The sequence below is a fragment of the Plasmodium brasilianum genome, chromosome 9 (genome assembly GCF_023973825.1).
Source record: "Plasmodium brasilianum strain Bolivian I chromosome 9, whole genome shotgun sequence".
Lineage (NCBI taxonomy): Eukaryota > Apicomplexa > Aconoidasida > Haemosporida > Plasmodiidae > Plasmodium > Plasmodium brasilianum.
This window is the reverse complement of record NC_090122.1, coordinates 892,634-913,439: the sequence shown is the minus strand read 5'-3', so window position 1 is coordinate 913,439 and position 20,806 is coordinate 892,634. Positions and strand designations below refer to the sequence as shown.

Sequence of the window (20,806 nt, the reverse complement as noted above, 5' to 3'; positions counted from 1 at the left end):
TTACTTAGCTATGTAAAAGTTTTAATTTGTGAAATTTTTCAATCGAACTTTTTTTCAAGCATAATTTTTTCGTTTATTAGATTATTAATAATATCTGAAAATATATGTGAAAAAATATGGGATAAAATCGTCGGCTTCAAAAATGAGTAATCACATTCCACTTGAGAAATTAAATCCATCTTTTTATTTCCTTATAAAGAGAGAGGGAAAAAAGAAAAAAAGAAAAAAAGAAAAAAAAAATATAATAATCTAAATCGACTGCATCTTTTATTACATATATGGGTATATATGTGCATATATATGTGCATATGTATGCGTGTATGTATACATTTATAATTATATTTGCTGCATATATTCATTATCATTTTTTTGGTGTATTAAGCAAACTTGTTATTGTGTCAATTAAATCTTCCTTTAAAATACTGTCAATAGTTTGTATTGAGCACGCGCTTATATCAAAAAGTTGTTTAAAGTTCTTTTTAATATGTTTTTTAATTATGCTTTTAAACATCTCCGAAAACATACAACAGTATATGTCCCCTAAACAAATTCAGAAAAATTACAAATATTATATTAAAGATGTAATGCAACGCTTAAAAGTATAAAAAAAAAAAGGGAAAAAAATGAAAAAAATTGCAGGAATAATATTATATATTCCAACTTTTCTGATATATAAATTTTTGCTTGTAATGGGCTTCTTTCTCCTTTTCATTCTGAATTTTCAGTTTCTCCAATTTGTCGAAATCAAAATAATGTCTTTTAAAAAATCCTTAGAATTGTGTGTAAATAGGTTAAGTAGAGACATTAAAGCAGTTGTAACAATGTATATATATGTGTGTGTTTGTTAATATTTTTACTTTTTGATTTGTCCTCCAATGGCATAGGCAGATGCATGTACTTTTTGAAGTACAATAATTTTGGGTAAACATTTGTTTGAATCAAATTCTCAAAATTACTTTTTTTTGTCATTGCATCATCACAATTACATGTAAATAGCTTAACATGAATATAAAAATAATACTTTGAATATTTTTTAATTCCTTGTTTAATTGGTTCTTTTAAATTGTCTTTTTTCACCGTGTCCTCTATTAATTAATTGAAAATTGTTTTAATATTATAAATATTACTTTAAAATAATGTTGTGTGTATCTTAAAATTAGCTTTAATCTATTTCTAATACCATTTTTAATTCCATACAATCGCCTAATTGCTTTTTGAAGCATGTCTCTATTAACGTTGTCCTATTTGCATTATATATATATATATATACATAAATATATTTACATATGTTATATATGCCTATTATACGCATGTATATTCAAATCATTAAATTAATGTATATATATCGTGTTAGCTAATAATAAACATAATTGAGTATTTTCTTATTTTTGAATCATAATTACATATGTATATTTGAACATTTTAATATTTTCAAATATTTTTTGGGAATGTGAGAAAGTCACATCATCGAATCTTTTCTCCTTTTTAACTTCATTTATTGATAAAACCTTATCTTCAGCATCCTTTTTTTTTTTTCTCCTCTCGTGTCTTCATATATTTCCTCTATTTATTTAGCACAAAATAGTAAATAATAGAGGGAAAAAGGAAGTATTTTAATTATGTTTATTATGAATTTTTATCATTTATTATATTTATTATTATTTCTTATTCTATTTTTCTTTTTGAATGAATACAATTTTTTAAAACATACCAATATTCGTTTCAAAGGAATCATCTACGTTGCACATAACATTCCCATTTTCACTTTTCGTGGTAGAATAATCATCTATAAACTTTAACTCTATTTGAATATTTCCTTCAATGTCTAACAATATATCATTCAAAATAAAACTAAACCGCAAAATTGTTTGTTCACCTCTTTCCACAATTCCTATAATTATACAAAATTAAATAAAAAAAAATGGATAAAATATGACTGTAAAGAAGGGGACATTGTTTATTTTATTTCATTTAACCTTTATGTGGATATATTTTTAAAATATTTCCAGGTAGCGTATTTTTATTGGATATTTTGAATTTTAAACTTTTTAAAGGTGAATAATTTTTTATTATAACAATCCTTTCGATTAAGGAGCTAAAATTAATGGAAAAACAAAATTTTATTATTTTTATTCATTTATACGAAAACTTGAGTTTTGTTTGACTTTATCTTATATTAACATATCATATCTTTTTTGTCTTTGGTTTTTTTTTTTAACTTGGTTGGGGCGTATAAAATGCTAATAGAACTAGGAGAAATATAAAACAACTTATTTTGAACGTATATGTACGAATAAGAAGGGAGAAAATGTGAGCAGCTTGTCTTAATGTTTTGATTCTGAGAATCCATAATATATTTATTATTGAACATGTTAATTTTCTTATATGCATTTTTGTATATATCATTTGATGTGCTATTTAGCTTTAACTCTATTTGTATTTTATTTAACTCCTGTAAAAAATAATATTACCATGCAAAAATACACATATGTAAATATATATATGTATATGTACTTATGAAGAGTTAAAAATAACGTAGAGTTTTATTTATATTACTATATCCTTCTGCAAATGTTTGAAGTACGATTTCATTATCAATGTTTCATTAATTATAGATGGTGATAATCTTGAAATTAATATAAAGAGAGAAATATATTTTCGCCTTTTAATTATTCCTTTAGGATTTAAAACTATAAGATTGTCGTTTTGTTCAATTTCATAAAATATATCTAATTCACTATCATTTAATAGGTCTACATTTATGATACACTCATTTTGTAAGCCCCAAACGTGGTGATTTAAATCCTTAGGAAAAAGAAGAATTTTAAAGTTTCTAAGCAAATGGAGAGATGAGCACCCATGAATAGGCAAATGAACATATGTAAACATATATGTATGCGTGTATGCATGCATATATTTCTCCTTCTTCATACCTTTATATTCATCAGATAAATAGGGGGAACTTTAGGGTGAAAAGTTAAGGAGCATAAATTCAGGGGAACTACTTTTCCGTTTTCCACATCAATAATTAATGGCATGTTATGAAAGCCAATATATTTGTTCTTATATAGCAACGTAATTATTTTTGTGCCTTTTTTGTTTATTTTAAATTTTGTTGGATTAATCTCACAACTGTCTAAGCATCTCATAAAATTGCAAAACGTACTATCTACATACAAAATGTGCGCTAGCTGAACATATATACATATATATATAAACATATATAAATTAATATATAACAAAAATAAGTTAATTTTTCCAAATGAGTTAGTCAATATTTACGGATCATATATATATATATATATATAAGTACATACTATATTTATACATATAGTTAAGTGAAAATTTAAGATTTTTCTAGGTTTGTTCTACCTTTTCTTCTTGGTTTTTGACATAAGGGGGTAAAATAGGAAGAATATATGATTTTATAGTATTTATCTGAACGTTTAGTGATGTGTCCAGTGGATTGTACAAAACTATATTTACTCTTGTTATTTCATTTAGCATATTATTTCCAATGTTAAATTCTATATAATTAAATTGATTGAACAACTTTTTCATATTCTGCATCCCTTGGTTTTTCTTGTATTCTATGTCTACTTTGGAAATATTATCTTTTAAATATCTACAACATATTATTTTAATTGCAAAAAAAAAAAAAAAAACTAATTGTATAAATAAGGATAGACTTATTATTACGAATACTGTTGTAAAAATATAATGATCAAACATATTTACAGTAAAAGTATACTCATTAATTTTGTCTGCAGAAATCATATTCCAATATATAGATGTTGGGGTTTTAAAATTGTCTATGTCAATAATTTGAAAATAAGGCATAACCACGTTAACAATTATATCAACAGAACACCTGGAAGGATAGCAAATAATACAAAAGCTTATTTTATTTTATGTACATATATATTTATGTATTATTATTGCATAGGGTGTAATCTTTTTTTTTTTTTTTTATATTTCCCTTTCTTTATTTCTTTCTTTGTTTATTTATTTCTCCTTCTTCCTCTTCCGTTATTTTTTTTTTTTTTTTTTATACTTTTTTTCTACAAAAATGAACATTTTAAATATCGTTTTTGTTAACTTGAAAGAAATATATCATATATAATTTTCCCATACGTATATAATTATGTGAATTGTATTTTATATATTACCTCCCACAATGGTGAAAAATCGGTAAATGAAACGCCCCTTTCTCTTAGTATTAAAACTAACATAGAAATATTTATCTGAAAAGGCATTTATTACGTCTTCATTCTTCTTCATTATTATGTCCTTTCCTGCCTCTTTAATTTCCTCTTCATCTTTGAAAAAAATAAAATAAGTAAAATTTGAAAAAATATTATATCAATTTATGAATTAAAATGTACATTAGCAACATACCGAAAACTTTTGAGTTGTCTACTTGAACAATTTCAGCCTTAGTCTTAAAGTTCACTTTCACAGGATGTTCATTATGTATCCTTATCTAAAATAAATAAACGAAAAAACGAATAAACGAATGAACGGATAAATAAATATGTAAAGATAGAAAGAATGTATAACTAGTATGTTTCAAAATACGTTCCATTATAGTGATTTATTTAATTTTTTTAAATTTGTGTTCTTTACTTTTGCGTTATATTGTTTTCCGCAAATTATCGGTTTGCTTTCAATTATTTTAGGGTGGAGTGTCAGGGAACATTTTATTATATTAACGTTAATAACGAACTTCTTACAACTTTTCATATGATCTCTCATATTTTTTTTTAAATATGTAAACTTATTTTCCATATCTGTATCATTTATATATAATGCATAGGTGAAAAGTAAAGGTACAGATTTACTTAGAGTAAAGTCGGAAAAAGCTGATATATGTAAATTTTTCTTTTCAAAAGGTAGTAAGCAAAAAAAGAAAAAATTATATTTTTTTTCTTTATTAATAAGCGAGCTAGATTCTTTATTTATATTTGATTCTTTGTCTTCAAATTCATCAGTATCCTCGTCTTTTTCTTGTTCAGGAATATCTTTCTTTCCTTCTATAGTAATATTAACAATTTCATCTGCGTCTTCTTTAATCAGCAAACATAAAACATTTCTCTCGGTCATGTTTTCAATTGGCACTTTTTTAGTGCTTTCTGTCTCGATGCTTACGTAGGGTAAATTCTTTACGAAGCCGATGAAAACAATACAGCAAAATAGAGGTAGTATTAGTATTGACGGTATTAATAATGCTAATATGAATGATGGTAATAAACGTAACGATAATATGCGTAATACTAACATGCGTAATGATAATATATTAATGAAGACAACACTACTAGCAACAGACGGTGGAAATCTAATTAGAATTTATTAAAAAAAAAAAAAAAAAAAAAATTATTCTTACTATATTGGGGTCATCTCTGTTTAACACAACATTATTTATTTCATGTGAAACAAACACAGATATATACTTTTTCTCAATTCCGTTTACTACGTAGTATACTTTTATCTCTGAATGAGCTAATTCTCTTTTTTTTGGAGAATAAAAAATAACTACATTTAAAAAACTTTTTTTAGGTATATAGTTTATCAGGGGATATACTCTACAAAATAAATGAAAAAATTAAAAAATTTTAAATAGTTGTATTTACAATTTTTTATTACATAATATCTTACTATATTATGCTATATCTTACATTATTATATTATGCCATATTATTTTATATTATGTATTATTCTTTTTTTTGCACTTCCGTCTTTACCTTATGCTTTCAACATCACTTTTGAATTGTGTAAAATCGATGATTTGGGTATTATCGGTGCTATTTTCAAATTTAGCAATAGCATACGTGTTTTCTTCTTCAATCATGTTTAAGAATGAAATATGTTTTGGAAAGAAAAATAAACTGTGAGCCACATTTTCCGTCTCACATAAATATTTGATCTTGAATTGGTAAACAGTAACATATAAAAATATGGGTGGTAATAATGTTTTACTATTGCACTTTGTATAATCTTTGTTATTAGAAGGGAATACAATGCATTCGCATACTTCTCGAGTATATTTTTCCTTTAGGCTTTTTACGTTTTTAACTCTTAAAAAATGAGGAGTTAAAATATACTCATTAAGGGAACGAAATAGAAAAAGAAAAACATACTGAAATTATGAGTGGTATGTATGTGTGCATACGTGTATGTATGCACATATGCATGTATGCCCATATGTTGACAAAAAAGGGTCTATGCAATGAATCTCCTGATGGATACCTAAATATCAGATAACCGAAAGGTAACAGTTTTGCTTCTGAAGGTGTTACTACAAAAATACTTGATTTCTTTCTATTTACACCTAAAGCATTTGACCATACGCATGTATATTCTATTGGTGTTTTGTTTATGATCATTAAATCCTTTTCTTCGAATTCTAAAACTTCTAACTCCGTAGGAACTGCAAATACATCCCTTAAAAAATAACATACTCTGTATATAGCTATGCATGCATTTATGTATATACGTATGTTTGCCCGTATATATATATACATATATGCACGTGTAAATGCACATTAACACATAAAACATAGAGACGATGTGTTGAAGAAATACTAAGAGATGAGCATCCACTAATGGTTTAAAAAAAAGAAAAAAAAAACGAAAGCTACTTTTCATTTAGGTCCATTATTTCATTTAATATTTCATATGAGGAATCCTGATAAGAATCATATTCGACTGGAAAATCCCAAATATCGATATATTCCTTTTTTTCATAATAAGAGTTGTATAAGGTTTGTTTATCATATATTAATTGTTTATATCTATATATATGATGCATAGAAAGAGGACACATTTTATAATTTATAGAAAAATTACAGATTACATCTATATAAAAGATTTGTTTATTTAGGTGAACTAAAAAATACAATCTTTTATAAACATTTATAGGGTAAATACAATCACATGTTAAATTTATAGAATAAAAACTATTTTTCTTTATAATAAATCTTTTATTGTTTATATTAAAAAATGATCCTGTGCTTATACATTCTACATCTAGATCTATGTTTTCTTCATTTCGTATGATAATTTTATCATTAGCTGTATCTCCTAATTTCATATTTTCAAACTGATAAAGTATTTTTGAGAAATACAATTTTATATCTTTAATTTCACAAATTAGAAATAGTTCTATGCAATAATCATTGCATGCTTTAAATTGAATTATCTCAGTGTACTGATTAACGGGGCTGTGTCCGTTTATGTTTAAAATAATTTCTTCATTAGTTTTTCCCTTCATTGTAAACTTTTCATTTAAAATGGTAAAAATGTTATTTTCTTTGTGCTTTTTAACCTTTTAAAAAAGGAGAATATGGAAATGTGAAAATGAGTAAATAACACGTTGAAAAAAAGGAAGAGGTGAAGTTTACAGAATGAAAAGGACGTGAAAGAGAAAAAATTATTCAAGAAAAAAATAGAGCTTTGCACGAGCATGTTTACGTGAGTACACATACATATATATATATATGTATGTATATAAATGTATATCTACATGGATGTATAAGTCTAAATATATTCGCGAATCTATGCATATGTACATATATATATATATATATATGTACATATGCATCACGTGGCCGTGAATGCTGTGCCCATAGTGCAAAGGCTGTAATTACCTCGACTTTAATCGGAGCACCTGTGAGATTCTGCAAGATGATGGTTTTAGTAATTTTTTGACCTAGAGTTATTTGACCAAAATTGATTATACTTTTTTTAAATATTTCCCCATTTTCTTTCCATAATATATTAATTTGTGGTAGCACAGAAACCCAATTCATCTCAATTTTTTTTTTTATTAAACGAACTTGTACATTTTCTTGATTTAATCTTTGAATAATATCATTTATAGTTTTCTCTTCATTCTCATAAGGATTCATAGTCCTATTTGATTTATCAATTTCCTCAGAAAAAACATGTTTTTCTATTTGTTTCGGTATTTCAATGATAGAACATGATATGTATTCCTTATATTTTCGAGGTACTTCTGAATATATGTTTATATGTATTGACTGTTTTTGATTAGCTTTTAAAATAAATTGAGATGGTTCTATTTTTATTTTTATTTTTTTTTTTTCGTCTTTTGATATATTTTTATGTGATAATTTGATGACAGTATTTAATGTACCTTGATTTTTTATCTCCATTTCTTCTATAGTTTTTTGCTTTATTACCATTTCGTTAAAGTTTAATACCGATGAAAAAATTACATCACATTTTAAAGGAGTAGCAGTTAGTTTTATAGATATTTTTTTTTCTTTCTGTTTGTCTTCTATTATTAATATATTTAATGTCTCACAAATTGTTTGAAAATCATTTAAGGGGTTCAGAAAACTTATGAAATAATTTTTACTTAAACCAGGACTAATATTTTCTATTTCTTGCAATGGGTAAGTAAAATAGGAACTTATTTGAAATAAAAATCGAAACCTCACTATATTCTTAGTTGTATTTTTTATATTTAACTTTTTTGTTACTTTTACACCTCCCTCATAATTATTAAATTCTATTGACGGGGAAAATTCTAGGCCGTACATTCTACAGTTTTCCATCTTTTCCAATACACAAATTTCTTTTTTCACTTGAGTATAGACATCAATTTATTTAAAAGAAAATGACTCCAGGTGAAACAGCGTATACAACGACTGTATAGAATTTTTTTTTTTTTTTTTAAATATTTTACTTTTTAACTTTTTTTCTCTTATTCTTTTATTCTTACTTTTTTATATTTCAAATTATGATCTATTTTTTACTAAATTAGGAAGGAAATTATTCTTGTAATATTTATATCTCTTTTTTTTTTTTTTTTTTTGCCTGATATTCATTTTAGTAATTTTATTTATCAATTTTGCTTTGTATGCTTATTCATTATAAGAGAAAAAATAAAAAAATAAACGGAAAAATGAAAAAATGAAAAATTAAAATAATTTAAAAAAGGACCATGCTCAAACTGTTATTCTATCTTTTTTTTTTTTTTTTTTGCACCTCTTTATTATTTTCCATTGACAGCTCTCAAAAAGGCTATTTTTATTTTTATTTTTTTATTTTTTCAACTACTTCGTATGTACTTTATTACATTTTTAATTTTTACTTTTTTATAAGAAAATTTGCACATTGCAGAAAAATAAAAATTTTAGGAATAAACGAAACGAAGTTAATCAATTTTATTAAAATGTGAATTATATATTATGTTCACTTATTTGAAAGGGGAGAATTTCATAAAAGGGTTAACTAAAACAATGTGTAAAAAAAAAAAATATTTAAAATGTAAAATAGGTGATATTATAGATTCAATATTTCCTCTTTTTTACTTAAAAAATATTACTGGGACAAAAGTGGTACAAATATATGCACGTATGTGAATAAATGTACTTATGTGTTAAGACAAAGGGACACATGAACTTGATAAGAAGTAAGGGATGTATATATATATATAAAAAAAAAAAAATCTTCTTATATGCAAGTGCAAACATATGTATATAGATGGGTAAAAAAGATAGATTAAACACGCTGATATGGATATTTGTAGAATGAATATATTGATACACACATAGGTAGACACATTAATAGAAGCACATTCATGGATAAGTTGATAAACATAACTATAAGCATAGTGATAAGTCTAGCAACAAATATACTAATAAACACAATGATAAATACACTGACAAATGGATGGATAGACATGTGGGTACTAGCAAAAAGGAAGCAAGGGGATAAAGGAACTTCGTCACAGAAATACGACTTTTTCTCACTCTTCAATTATTATGGGAAATATGGAAAAGTAGATATGCCTCTTGTGAATTTCAGTCCTTTCTGTTATGTTTGCCAACACCTTCTTCAGTTTCAACGTATACTCAGCGTTTCCTTTTGTTAACAAACGAAGACACTGTGAATAAGCTTGTAAAGTATTACACCAATTTTGAATAATTATATCAATTGATATTCCTGTCTTTTTTAGCAATTTCTGTAAATTTAATAAAATAACTTTTACATCTTCATTATCTCCTGTTAGTTCTTTAAACAATTCATCGGTATCTTTGGTATCCCCATGTTTGTGATCATTATTTTTTTCTTTCTTATCTGCTATTTGTTTCGTAAATTTTGTAGTTATTCCATTTAAATCATCGATATGTAAGGTTATTGTATTTCTATCTTTCAAGATAAATGTTACATGGTATTCTTTAATTTCAATTTTTTCAATAAAAATGTTGTTTGTTAATGATGCAATAAAATCAGGGGTACTTCCATTACTCATTAAGTTATATATACCTAACCACTTTTTTGTTAGAGATATTTTAGGAGTATGTTTTTTTAAAGTTTCTACTACATCATATGCATATTCATATCTTGCTTTGTGTGCCTTTGGTAATTCTTCTTCAAATAAATTGTAGAAATCTAAAATAATATTCATTAGAACGTCTTTTATTTTGATATTTATACCGTTTATTTCAATCATAAAAAGTAATTCTCTTGGTTTTGTGATGTCTATATTAATGTTTTTTTCTTTTTTCACATTTTTATATTCTTTAATTTCTGATCTTCCTAAAAATGTAAACAACACTTCTCCACCACACGTTATTTCAAATACACCCTGTTTTGTTTTTATTTTCGTTTCTTTTATTTCTAAAGTGTTAACTATTTTGTGGGTCAATTTTTTTTTATTCTCCAATTGTTTACTATTGTTATTATTGCTGTTACAACTATTATTGTTCCAGTTTGGATCCTTTAAATTCATCATATTATTATTTCTTAACGTATCAGGTAAATTATTCATTTTCATAAAATCACAATTATTACTATGATACATCTCTTGATATGCCTTTGGCATGATAATATTATTATTCTCATATATTAAATTTTTATCTACATTTTTTATATTATTCGTTAAAATACTATTATTTATACTTTTTTTATTATATACACTACTTTCACTCAATGTATCATCAAGCATATTTATTTTTTTACTTATAAGTATGTCGTTATTATTCCTATGTATGTTATTCACATTTATATATTTTTTATCTAATATTACTTGCGGCATATCATTTGTCTCATGATAATTTTTTTTTTTTAAGTTGATTAACTCGTCACTACAACTTGAGTTGTCATTTTGTTTTGGACAGTGATGCAGATAGGAAAATGATTTGTCGTCATATATTTTTTTACTAATGAGACTAGGATCACCAAAAGAATTATCACTTATGTTTTTTTTGTGCTGCTCGTTGTAATGTTCGTGTGTGTTATTTCCCTCATTGTATATGTTACCCTTTTTGTTTATGTTGTTCCCCATTTTGTGCATATTAAAATCTGTATTATCGTAGTTTAGCGAATTTATATTTGTATTTATTTTATTATTGCCACTACAATTATATGCATTAATCATTCTACTATTATTATTGAGTAAATGACCTCTTTGAAGATAATCACTTCCGTCATTATGATCTCTAACATAATAATTCCTTTTATCATCCGAACTATTATTTTGTGTTGATCTTACATTAATTTGATTGTCTGTCAAACTAAAAGAATTTTGTTCATTTACATTTTCGTTATGTACAGAAGAACATAAACTGATACCAGAAAAAAAGGAAGCTGCTGGTGAAGGTACTGAAATAGGGTTGTCAAATTCTTCATTAAAACTATCTAATGAACAACTAATTATGTTTTTTTTATTCTCCATTTCGTCGTTATACGAATTAATGGAGTAAGAAATATCACTTTCAGAATTATAAAAATTATCAAATTTGTTTAACGCACAACGGGAATGTTTATGCAACTCCATATGATCATTTATTTTATTATTACACTTATTCACATTTACATTAACATTAGCATTAACATTAGCATTAACATTTGCATTTTCATTTGCATTTTTATTACCATTTATATATGACTCATTTTGACTTACTTCATTATCATACAAATTTTCTATTCTTGTTTTATTGTTCTTAATAATTTCTCTAATATCTATTCCTTTGTTATTATTTGTATATATGGAATGTTCACAGTTAAAATTATCACTCTCTTGAATACTATTTGAAATATCTACTGTATTTTTCCTGAAATTTTCATAATGTTTTGAACTGTTTTGAAAATTAACATTTAAAATACCCATTTTTTCTTCAATAAGGTCTTTTTCTTCTTTATTTAAAAATAAAACACTGTTACTAATATCGTTATTATTATTATTATTATTATTATTATTATTATTATTATTATTATTATTATTATTATTATTAATATTATTATTATTATTATTATTAATATTAATATTAATATTATTATTAATATTATTATTAATATTATTATTAAAAAAACTGCTTTCTCTTTTTATGCTGTAGGATGAGGGACCTTCCTTTGAGTATTCTTCATTATTGTTTAATTTTTCCTTTCTATTTATATTCGTAAAATAAGTCAAAGTGTTATTTTTATCTAAATTGTCATATTTATATCGTGTGTTCATACTTTCCATTGTTGAAAAATCAGTTTTATGTAATTTTTTATTTTGCTCATTATAATTTTTTGAATTCTTTTTTTTAATAAGACATAAATTATTATTTGTATTTTCCAACTGTTCCTTACTCTTTTCATTTTTATCAACATGCTTACTGTACGTAAATGCATGGTCCGCTTCATTCCTTTTAATATCTCCATATTCGTACGTATTTTTTTCATTCGTGTTATTTTGACTTAAATTGCATAATATATATTTATTTTCATTTTCATTTGTATTGCTGCTAGATGATTCTTCTAAGGATTTGCCTTCTACATAGTAGCTGCAATTTTCGATTTCCTTGTACTCAAATTTATTTCTATATATATTTCTGTCAGCACTGTATGTATATTTATTCTGTTCTTTCTTATTATCATCATCGGTAATATTTCTCTCACCACTATAATCACCATTGCTGTCATTATTAATTTTACCACTGCTATTATTATTATTGCCACTGTTATTATTACCACTGTTATTATTTTTAATATTACTTACGCTTCTACCATGTGCAGCATAATTTTTCACATTGCTATGCTCACCATTGAATTCTAACTCCTTATGATTATTTTTACTTGAATTATTTCTTAGTATCGAAATAGATGAACTACTTAGTTGCTCGTTATAATCCTCTGAATCTGAATTAAAAGGAAAAAATATATTTTTTTTATTTTGTGTTGTGTGCAATGTGTTATTGTTACCATTGTTACTGCTGCTATATATATTTTTTTTTTTTTTTTTTTTTTTTTTCTGAAAATGTGTAATATCATTTCTTATGCAGCATTTTTTATAATCATTTTGAGAATAACTATCTTCATAATTTAAGCTATAAAAATCGTTTCCTATAGGATATTTTTTTTTGCTTAATGAATGTTCACGTAATTTTTTTTTTTTTAAATTTTTATGAGCACATTCATATTTAGAGCTATCAACATTGATGCTATATATATTATTATCCTTCTTTTTTTTTTTATTTAAATAATCTAATTTATCTAAATTATCATTAGAACTATTATCCATAGTATAAGGAAATTCATTTTTACTAATTATAGGTGTTTGTGTTTTTTTTGGTTTAACTTTGTTAAGATAATCATAACTACTACTAAATTTATTATACATATCTATTTTTCTATTTCTATTACTATTTTTATTTCTATGAACTAAACTCAAGTTTCGTTCATTTTTTATTTCTTTGGAACAAGAAATAAATTTATTTGTACGAATGGTCTCTAATGCATTCGTGTATTTTGAATTATTCATTTTTTTATTTTTATAAAATTGCTGCTTCGATTTAGTGGTATCATTATTCGTGCTTCTACTACAATTGCTCTTGCTATTACTACCGTTACTACTACTGCTACTGCGACTACTCCTATTTACGCTACTACCCTGGCTACCACCTTTTACTGCACGTTTATTTACAAAATTTGCACTTCTATTATCCTTCCCGTAGGTAGATGTGCTTAATTCATCACTATCGTTTACAGACTTCTGTATGGAGGAAAATGTATCAGAGTTGCTTAACACTGATTCTTTAATACATTTTAACGGAATAGCGGCTTTATATTTTTCATTTAAATATTGACTAAGGTTATAATTATTTACCTGTTTAATAGAATAAGTATAGTGCTTTAATTTTTTATTATTAATATTTTGTAAGCATTTTATATATTCATTTAAATTATCTTTTGTTACACTTATTAGCAATTCTTTAAAATTTTCTATATTTTTAATACAGGAAGAAGAGTTCATGTAATTCTCATTTTCATTCATAAATTTATTTATGTCATATACATGTGGATCGTGATCTACATGACTCAACTTAAAATTATTGTGTGTGTTGTATGCACCGTTATAATTACATATATCTTGAACTATTTTATTATTAGATTTATATGGAGAATGATGAATGATGCTACTGTTATTAATTTTATTTAAATAACTTATATCTTTTTCATTTTTGTTAATTCTAGGGTTATTATAAATAATGCTACTTTTTAACCTATCACTACTTTTCTTTCGATTGTAACTTATGGGCTGATTTTTATAATAATTATTTTCAAAAGCATTTTTATAAATTATTCTACTATTTTGTTCGTAGTTCTTATAATCCAAATAAGTTTTAGCATAACTTTTTATTTTATTACCTACGATATTACTACAGTTGATAGTATTGTTATTGTTCAAATTGTTATGCTTTACATGGTCAACATTGATGACATTGTTAATGCTACTAATACCGTTATTAATTAAATGTTCTATGTTAGAATTTTCTACCTTACTGATTTTTATATAATTCTTAACTATATTGTTTTTACTTTCCTTTTTTAATTCAAAAAAGTTAACATTGTTATCTAAGAAATTTTTACTATTATATTCATATATACCTGTCCTGTTTTGTAGTGCACTCTTTTCACCATTTAGCTCCGAGATAAAATTAAATATCTCCTTATCTTTATTATTATTGTTACTATTTTTATAATTGTTATAACTGTTATTATTATCATTACCATTTTCATCGTAGTAGAAAGACATACCATCTAACGTTTCATAAAGAATTCTATTTCTAAGAAAAGTATTACTATTATTATTGTCATTCCTATTACCATGATTGTTCTCCTCGTCCCTGTTATTAAAACCTAGGTAACTATAATTGCTGCTGTTGTTATTTAGGAAGGATATATCTGGTAGTTTAAGAGGTTTTGTTTTGAAAATAGTATTATTACTATCTAAAGTTAAAAAAGTTTTGTAGTCTTCTATTTCGTCATCATTGTCATTTTCCTTATCATTATTCTTATCATTATTATTGTCATTAGTGTTGTCACTATTACTACCATTAATGCATAATTTATCTAATGAAATTTCATTTATTCTAGATTTTATATTATCCTTACTAGTGTAGCAATTATTTAAATAGTTATTGTGCAAGTGCGATATATTATTTTCATAAGTAGAACTAATGCAGTCGTTATTCATGTTCTTATTATTAATAATATTACAACTACTTTCATTATTGTTATCTCGGTAATAGTCATTATTTTCCTTTTTATCTTGCACTTGGTTAGTTATACCTGAATAATTTCTTTCTGATGTTTTTTTTTTTAAACTAATTCCAATTTGTTCATCCTTTTCAAAACTATTATCAGAATGATATAGAGATGTTTTTTTTCGAATATCTAAATTTTCGAAGTTACAACTAGATAAACTTAAGTTTAGAGAATTATAGGCTGATATCATTTCCTTAATTTTTCTTCTTCTGTTTACAGCCTCTTCTAGGTTCTTTCTTGTATTTGATTTTTCATTATTGTTTAAATATTCTTTAGATATATTTTTATTGCTTAAGTAGTTATTAATAGAAGAAAAGGGATGGACATAATCATCACTAGTGTGCTCTATATTCCATTCCTTTAGTATATTTCTACAACCGTCCATGGTATGCTCATTACAAATGTTGGATGTTTTCTTCTGCATGTCGTTACTTAGTGAATAATTCTTTTCGTTATTATAGCTGCTTACGTTATTTTCTTTATTATAGTTGCTTGCGTTATTTACATTTGTTTCAGTCTTTTCATTAGTTTCACCTTTTTTATTTTTGTCATTATTGTTTTCATCATCTTCTTCAATAGTGTGCAATGCGCCAATATACTTCCGCAAATTTACACCACTATAAAGTACGGTATTATCTGGGTCAACAATGTTTTGCATCTTTTTTTTTTTTTTTTTTTGTTTATTGATACTACTTTTTACTAAACACAAATATATGCATTTTGCTTTAAAAAAAAATATTCAATATTTTTAAAAAAGTTTCATTAATTTGTTATTAGTTTTCTTTTATTTTTCTATTTCAATTGTTTATTATGGGATGTGTACAAAAAAAAATGAAGATAAATTTGAGGAACTTGAGAAATTAAAAAAATTCAGAGAATTCAAAGAATACAATGATACAAAGAATACATGAAGATAAATTTACTAAATTATTTAATTATTGTAATTTTCATTATTGTTATCTTCTTTTGTTTTTATAAATTTTAAAAAGTGTAATGAAAAATATTTTTTTTAATTCCGTTAAAAATGTTTTTAAGGTACTTGTTTTCAATTTTTTTTTTTTTTTTTTTTTTTTGCACAAATATGATTTTACAAGAATACTACAAAATTCAAATGTTAAGCAGTTGACAAATTAAAAAAAAAATAAATAAAATAAATAAAATTAATTTAATTAATCTTATAATAATAATTACAAATTATAAATTATTATAAATACGTGTTAAAAAAAAAAAAAAATTAATAATAATATATATATAAATAAATAATAATAAAAAAAAAAAAAAAAAGATTCAAGACATGGGTACAAGTTTAAGTCACTTAAAAATTTAAGTACTTCTTACATGATTTTTAAGCAAATTTTGTGAAAATACAAAAAGGATATATACTTATGTATCGCTTCAACTTATTTCTTCATCAAATATAAGTGTGGAATTTTTGCTAAATGACTTATAATATTTATGAGCTCCCTCCTGAAAAAAAAAAAGTGGTAATGATAAATAAAATAAAAAGCTTTTTAAGTAGCTACATATATATATATATATATGCAAGTATATGTACACATTTACACAAACATAAATATACGTTCACACGTGTATAAATATGGATACACATTAAATAAATGCTTACCCTTAATTTTGCTATCTGAAGTGTTAGTATTATTTGTCTTTGGGTGTCCTCAACTTTGGAATGTTTATTTATAACTGTCGTGTTCAAATAATCTTGTAGTTTCTTGATAAAAAAAAAAAAAAAAAAAAAAAAACATTAGAGGTGTACATATTTAAATTAAGATGAACGTTTTTACTTTTCCTTCAAATTATTACCTTTAGCCTTCTTGAGTATTTTTTTTTTGTTAAAAATACACTAAAACATGGTTCCCTATTAAGGTTAAACAGAAAAAAAAAAAAAAGTATATATATATATAAGTACATGTAAAAAGGTATACTTTTATACAGTATATTTTATTCTACTAATTTGCAAAGAATTCATATAATTCTTTTTTTTTTTTTTCCTTTTATATATAATTTTACTTTCCGTTGAAGGGGATACTGATATAAGCCTTAACCATACAGGAATCATATAACTGAATAAAGCAACATGCATAAATATTATCTTTACTGCATTCCTACGAAAAAACAATAATAATAACATTTAAACGTAATTTATAAGAATTTGAAAAAATTGGAAAGAAATGGATAAATCTAAGCTATTAATATAATGGTAAATTACATCTTTTCCACATGGTAAAATCTTAAAAGTATAAAATTACACAACTTAAAAGTTTCTCTCAAAAATAGACTAAAATGAAATATTCAGATATTTAATAATTCAAAAAAATATATATATATATATGCCAAGTTTTACATAATTTTAATTAATTACATCGTTGTTTTCTTGTTCCTCTTTCAAGTAAGCTTCCTCCATTATAATGTCAAAATAAGATATTTGCTGCAACGAAACTGACTGAATTTTCTTTAAGGCTTCAAGATGCTTTTCGTGCGAGAATGGGGGGAAAACATTCGGGTAATACCTACACATAGTATTTCAATGGTAGCAAATATGATAAAAATAATAATATTAACGTAAATATAAAAAAATAAATTTTATTTTTTCAAAAGACAATTTAAAAATGTTTAATTTACTTATAATGATGAATTTGCCAAATGTCCCATATCCTAAATAAGACTAAACAGATAACAATAAAAGAAATACATGCGTATATAAATTTACTTATTACGTATTGTGTAATGCATACATATATTTACATTATACATATATATACACATTTTGCATATGGGCAATTCGAAAAAAAATAAATTAAGCCCTACTTTTCACCCCATAATATGTATATACATACATATATACATATATATGTACGTTTTTACTTTCTTTTTACCCCTTGTAAATATTTTGGAGAAAAATATAGACACATCTAGGGTTCTATTTAAATGCCAGTTGTATATTTCTAATAACTGATTCCTATGTAGTTTCTCTTTTTGTGATTGATCGGTAGTATTGCCTTTGTTACTACTGTTACTATTACCGCTGCTGTTGTTGTCCTCCTTTTTATTCAACTGGTTACTCTGTACTGTTTCACCCAGTGCTTCAAGTTCGTACGGTTTTTCCGCAAGGGCATTTAGCCAAAAGAAGGGGAATCCGTATTTAAAATTGTGAAAATGATTTATATCTTCAGAAAACAAAACAAAGTGATCTTGGTTGCTGTATATATCTGAAAGAAATTTTCTACCATCATTCAACCCTATGAATTCAATAAGATCCGTTTTTGCTACTAAACAATCAGTACTAAACAAATATGAGACATCTATTTGTACATTCAAATATTTAAGATATTTTATATCAGGTAAAATAGAAATGTCAAAATTATCCTTTGTATAAACATTTATACTTATATATTCCTCATGGACATCCTCCTCTTTGGATTTTGAAGGTGCAGTATTTTTTACTTTATTTCTAGTTTTTGTAACAACATTATATTTCATATATGTAAATACATCATTATTATTACTTTGTTCTTTAAAATTAAACAAAAAATTAAATGGTTTTTTATTATTTAAAACTGAAATATTATTTATGTTTAAATCGTCTTGAACATGAACCATTTTGTAGTAAAAGGTGGATAAATATTTAGAATGTTCTACATCTAATGAATTATATTTATCAATAATTGATTTAATGCTATTTGTAAACAAGGCCAATTTATTATATGATGTAACCTTTCTTTGATCTTGTTTAGCAAATTCTTCAGCACATTCTTTCTTCTTTATCATTAAGTATAATAAATCTGCTTTTGCATTAGTTCGTTCGGAAATTTCCTCTTCTAAACATTTCAAGGTATAGAAATGAGAAACTTCATCTTTTGAACAAGTGTTATTTTTATTTACAATTTTTAAAAAATCATCCATGTATAACTTTGTTTTCTTTTTTTTTAAGGTATACTTTTTAATATCTTCATAATTCTTTGCCTGAAATGTCAATAAATTTCCATTTATTCGTTCATAATTTTTTTTTTCTATATTTTCTTCATCTAAAATTAGTGATATAAAATTATTATTTTCTTTTAATAAAAGACAAAATTGCCTCATAGTAAATAAATACATTTCAACGATCCTATATGTCAATTTTATGTTCATTATATTATTTAATATTTTTCTTTTTTTATCTATTTTTAATATTTCATTTGATTCCCTTTGCATATCAGTACACACACTACTGTTCCTGTTACTTATTATTGCGTTCTTATTTTCACAAACAATTTCTTTGATTAACTTTTCACTTTGTACATAACATTTTTGTAGCTCCTTTAGTTGACACTCACATTCTTTCCAATAAAAAAGAAAATTATTTTTTATTTTTTTCATAAATAATTCTATATCATTTTTATTATTATAAAAAAGAAGATTATTTAATACATTATATAAACTTAATTCACAATCCTTTGTTGTACAGTCTTCAACTTTTAGTCTTTTCGAACTCCCTTCTTTTATTTCGTTATCAAATATTCTTTTATTATTATTTCCTATTAAATTACCATTTGTTTCATCTTCCCTTTTAATTAATCTTTTGTTTATTCCATTAGTATCATCAGTATTGTCTCTATTATTTATTTCATCTAATACACTACTTGAATAGTTTAAGATATTTGTTTCCTTTTCAATTATGTTCCCCCGGTCTTTTACGCTAGCATTTTTCATATTATATAAATTATTACTATTTCCTTTTTTTTCATTTTCATCTTGTATAATTTCATTCGATGTATCTATACCTTTTTCCTTTTTTATATTTAACGTATGAACATTATTTATATTTTCATTTATTTGATCTTCATTCGCAGACGCCTTTTCATTACTCTTTTTTTCAAAATATTTTACATACTTATTCTCTAAGGATTTTTTCAAATTTTTAATATTTTCCATTTTTTAAAGCTCCCCCCCCCCCCAAAATGGGATAATTCAGTAAATTCTATGTACGTATATGCATACATATATATGTATATATGAATACATATATAGTATATATGAATACATAAATATGTATATATAAGCATACATAAGTATGTATATATACATACATATATATATAATTATAACTTATGTATATATTTATATATAAACGTCCTTTTTTTCTCGCACATGATTTAAAGGTAGTTCAATTTAAACATGTAGTTTACATACACTGAACTACATATAACCTTGCGAAGGAAAATTGTTTTATTTTTCCTTATTA

At 24.4% G+C, this 20,806-nt stretch overlaps 3 protein-coding genes across 3 annotated transcripts; all 3 read right to left on the bottom strand.

Moving 5' to 3' along the window:
* Positions 1–38: 38 nt before the first annotated feature.
* On the bottom strand, positions 39–8,564 carry MKS88_002823 (uncharacterized protein; the record flags this gene model as incomplete). The annotated part of the gene is made up of 18 exons (XM_067215865.1): positions 39–190; positions 388–540; positions 662–769; positions 858–1,085; positions 1,712–1,891; positions 1,977–2,095; positions 2,220–2,452; positions 2,557–2,805; positions 3,373–3,625; positions 3,752–3,812; positions 4,170–4,319; positions 4,399–4,483; positions 4,627–5,160; positions 5,384–5,582; positions 5,742–6,074; positions 6,247–6,441; positions 6,639–7,324; positions 7,647–8,564. 18 exons carry the CDS (start codon positions 8,562–8,564, stop codon positions 39–41), a joined length of 4,836 nt encoding a protein of 1,611 aa, XP_067073401.1.
* Positions 8,565–9,775: 1,211 nt separating this feature from the next.
* On the bottom strand, positions 9,776–16,225 carry MKS88_002822 (protein KIC10; the record flags this gene model as incomplete). The annotated part of the gene is made up of 1 exon (XM_067215864.1): positions 9,776–16,225. One exon carries the CDS (start codon positions 16,223–16,225, stop codon positions 9,776–9,778), a length of 6,450 nt encoding a protein of 2,149 aa, XP_067073400.1.
* A 737-nt stretch (positions 16,226–16,962) lies between these two features.
* On the bottom strand, positions 16,963–20,496 carry MKS88_002821 (uncharacterized protein; the record flags this gene model as incomplete). Its single annotated transcript, XM_067215863.1, has 7 exons — positions 16,963–17,034; positions 17,192–17,293; positions 17,386–17,440; positions 17,593–17,687; positions 17,945–18,042; positions 18,205–18,247; positions 18,448–20,496. 7 exons carry the CDS (start codon positions 20,494–20,496, stop codon positions 16,963–16,965), a joined length of 2,514 nt encoding a protein of 837 aa, XP_067073399.1.
* Between the last annotated feature and the right edge of the window lie 310 nt (positions 20,497–20,806).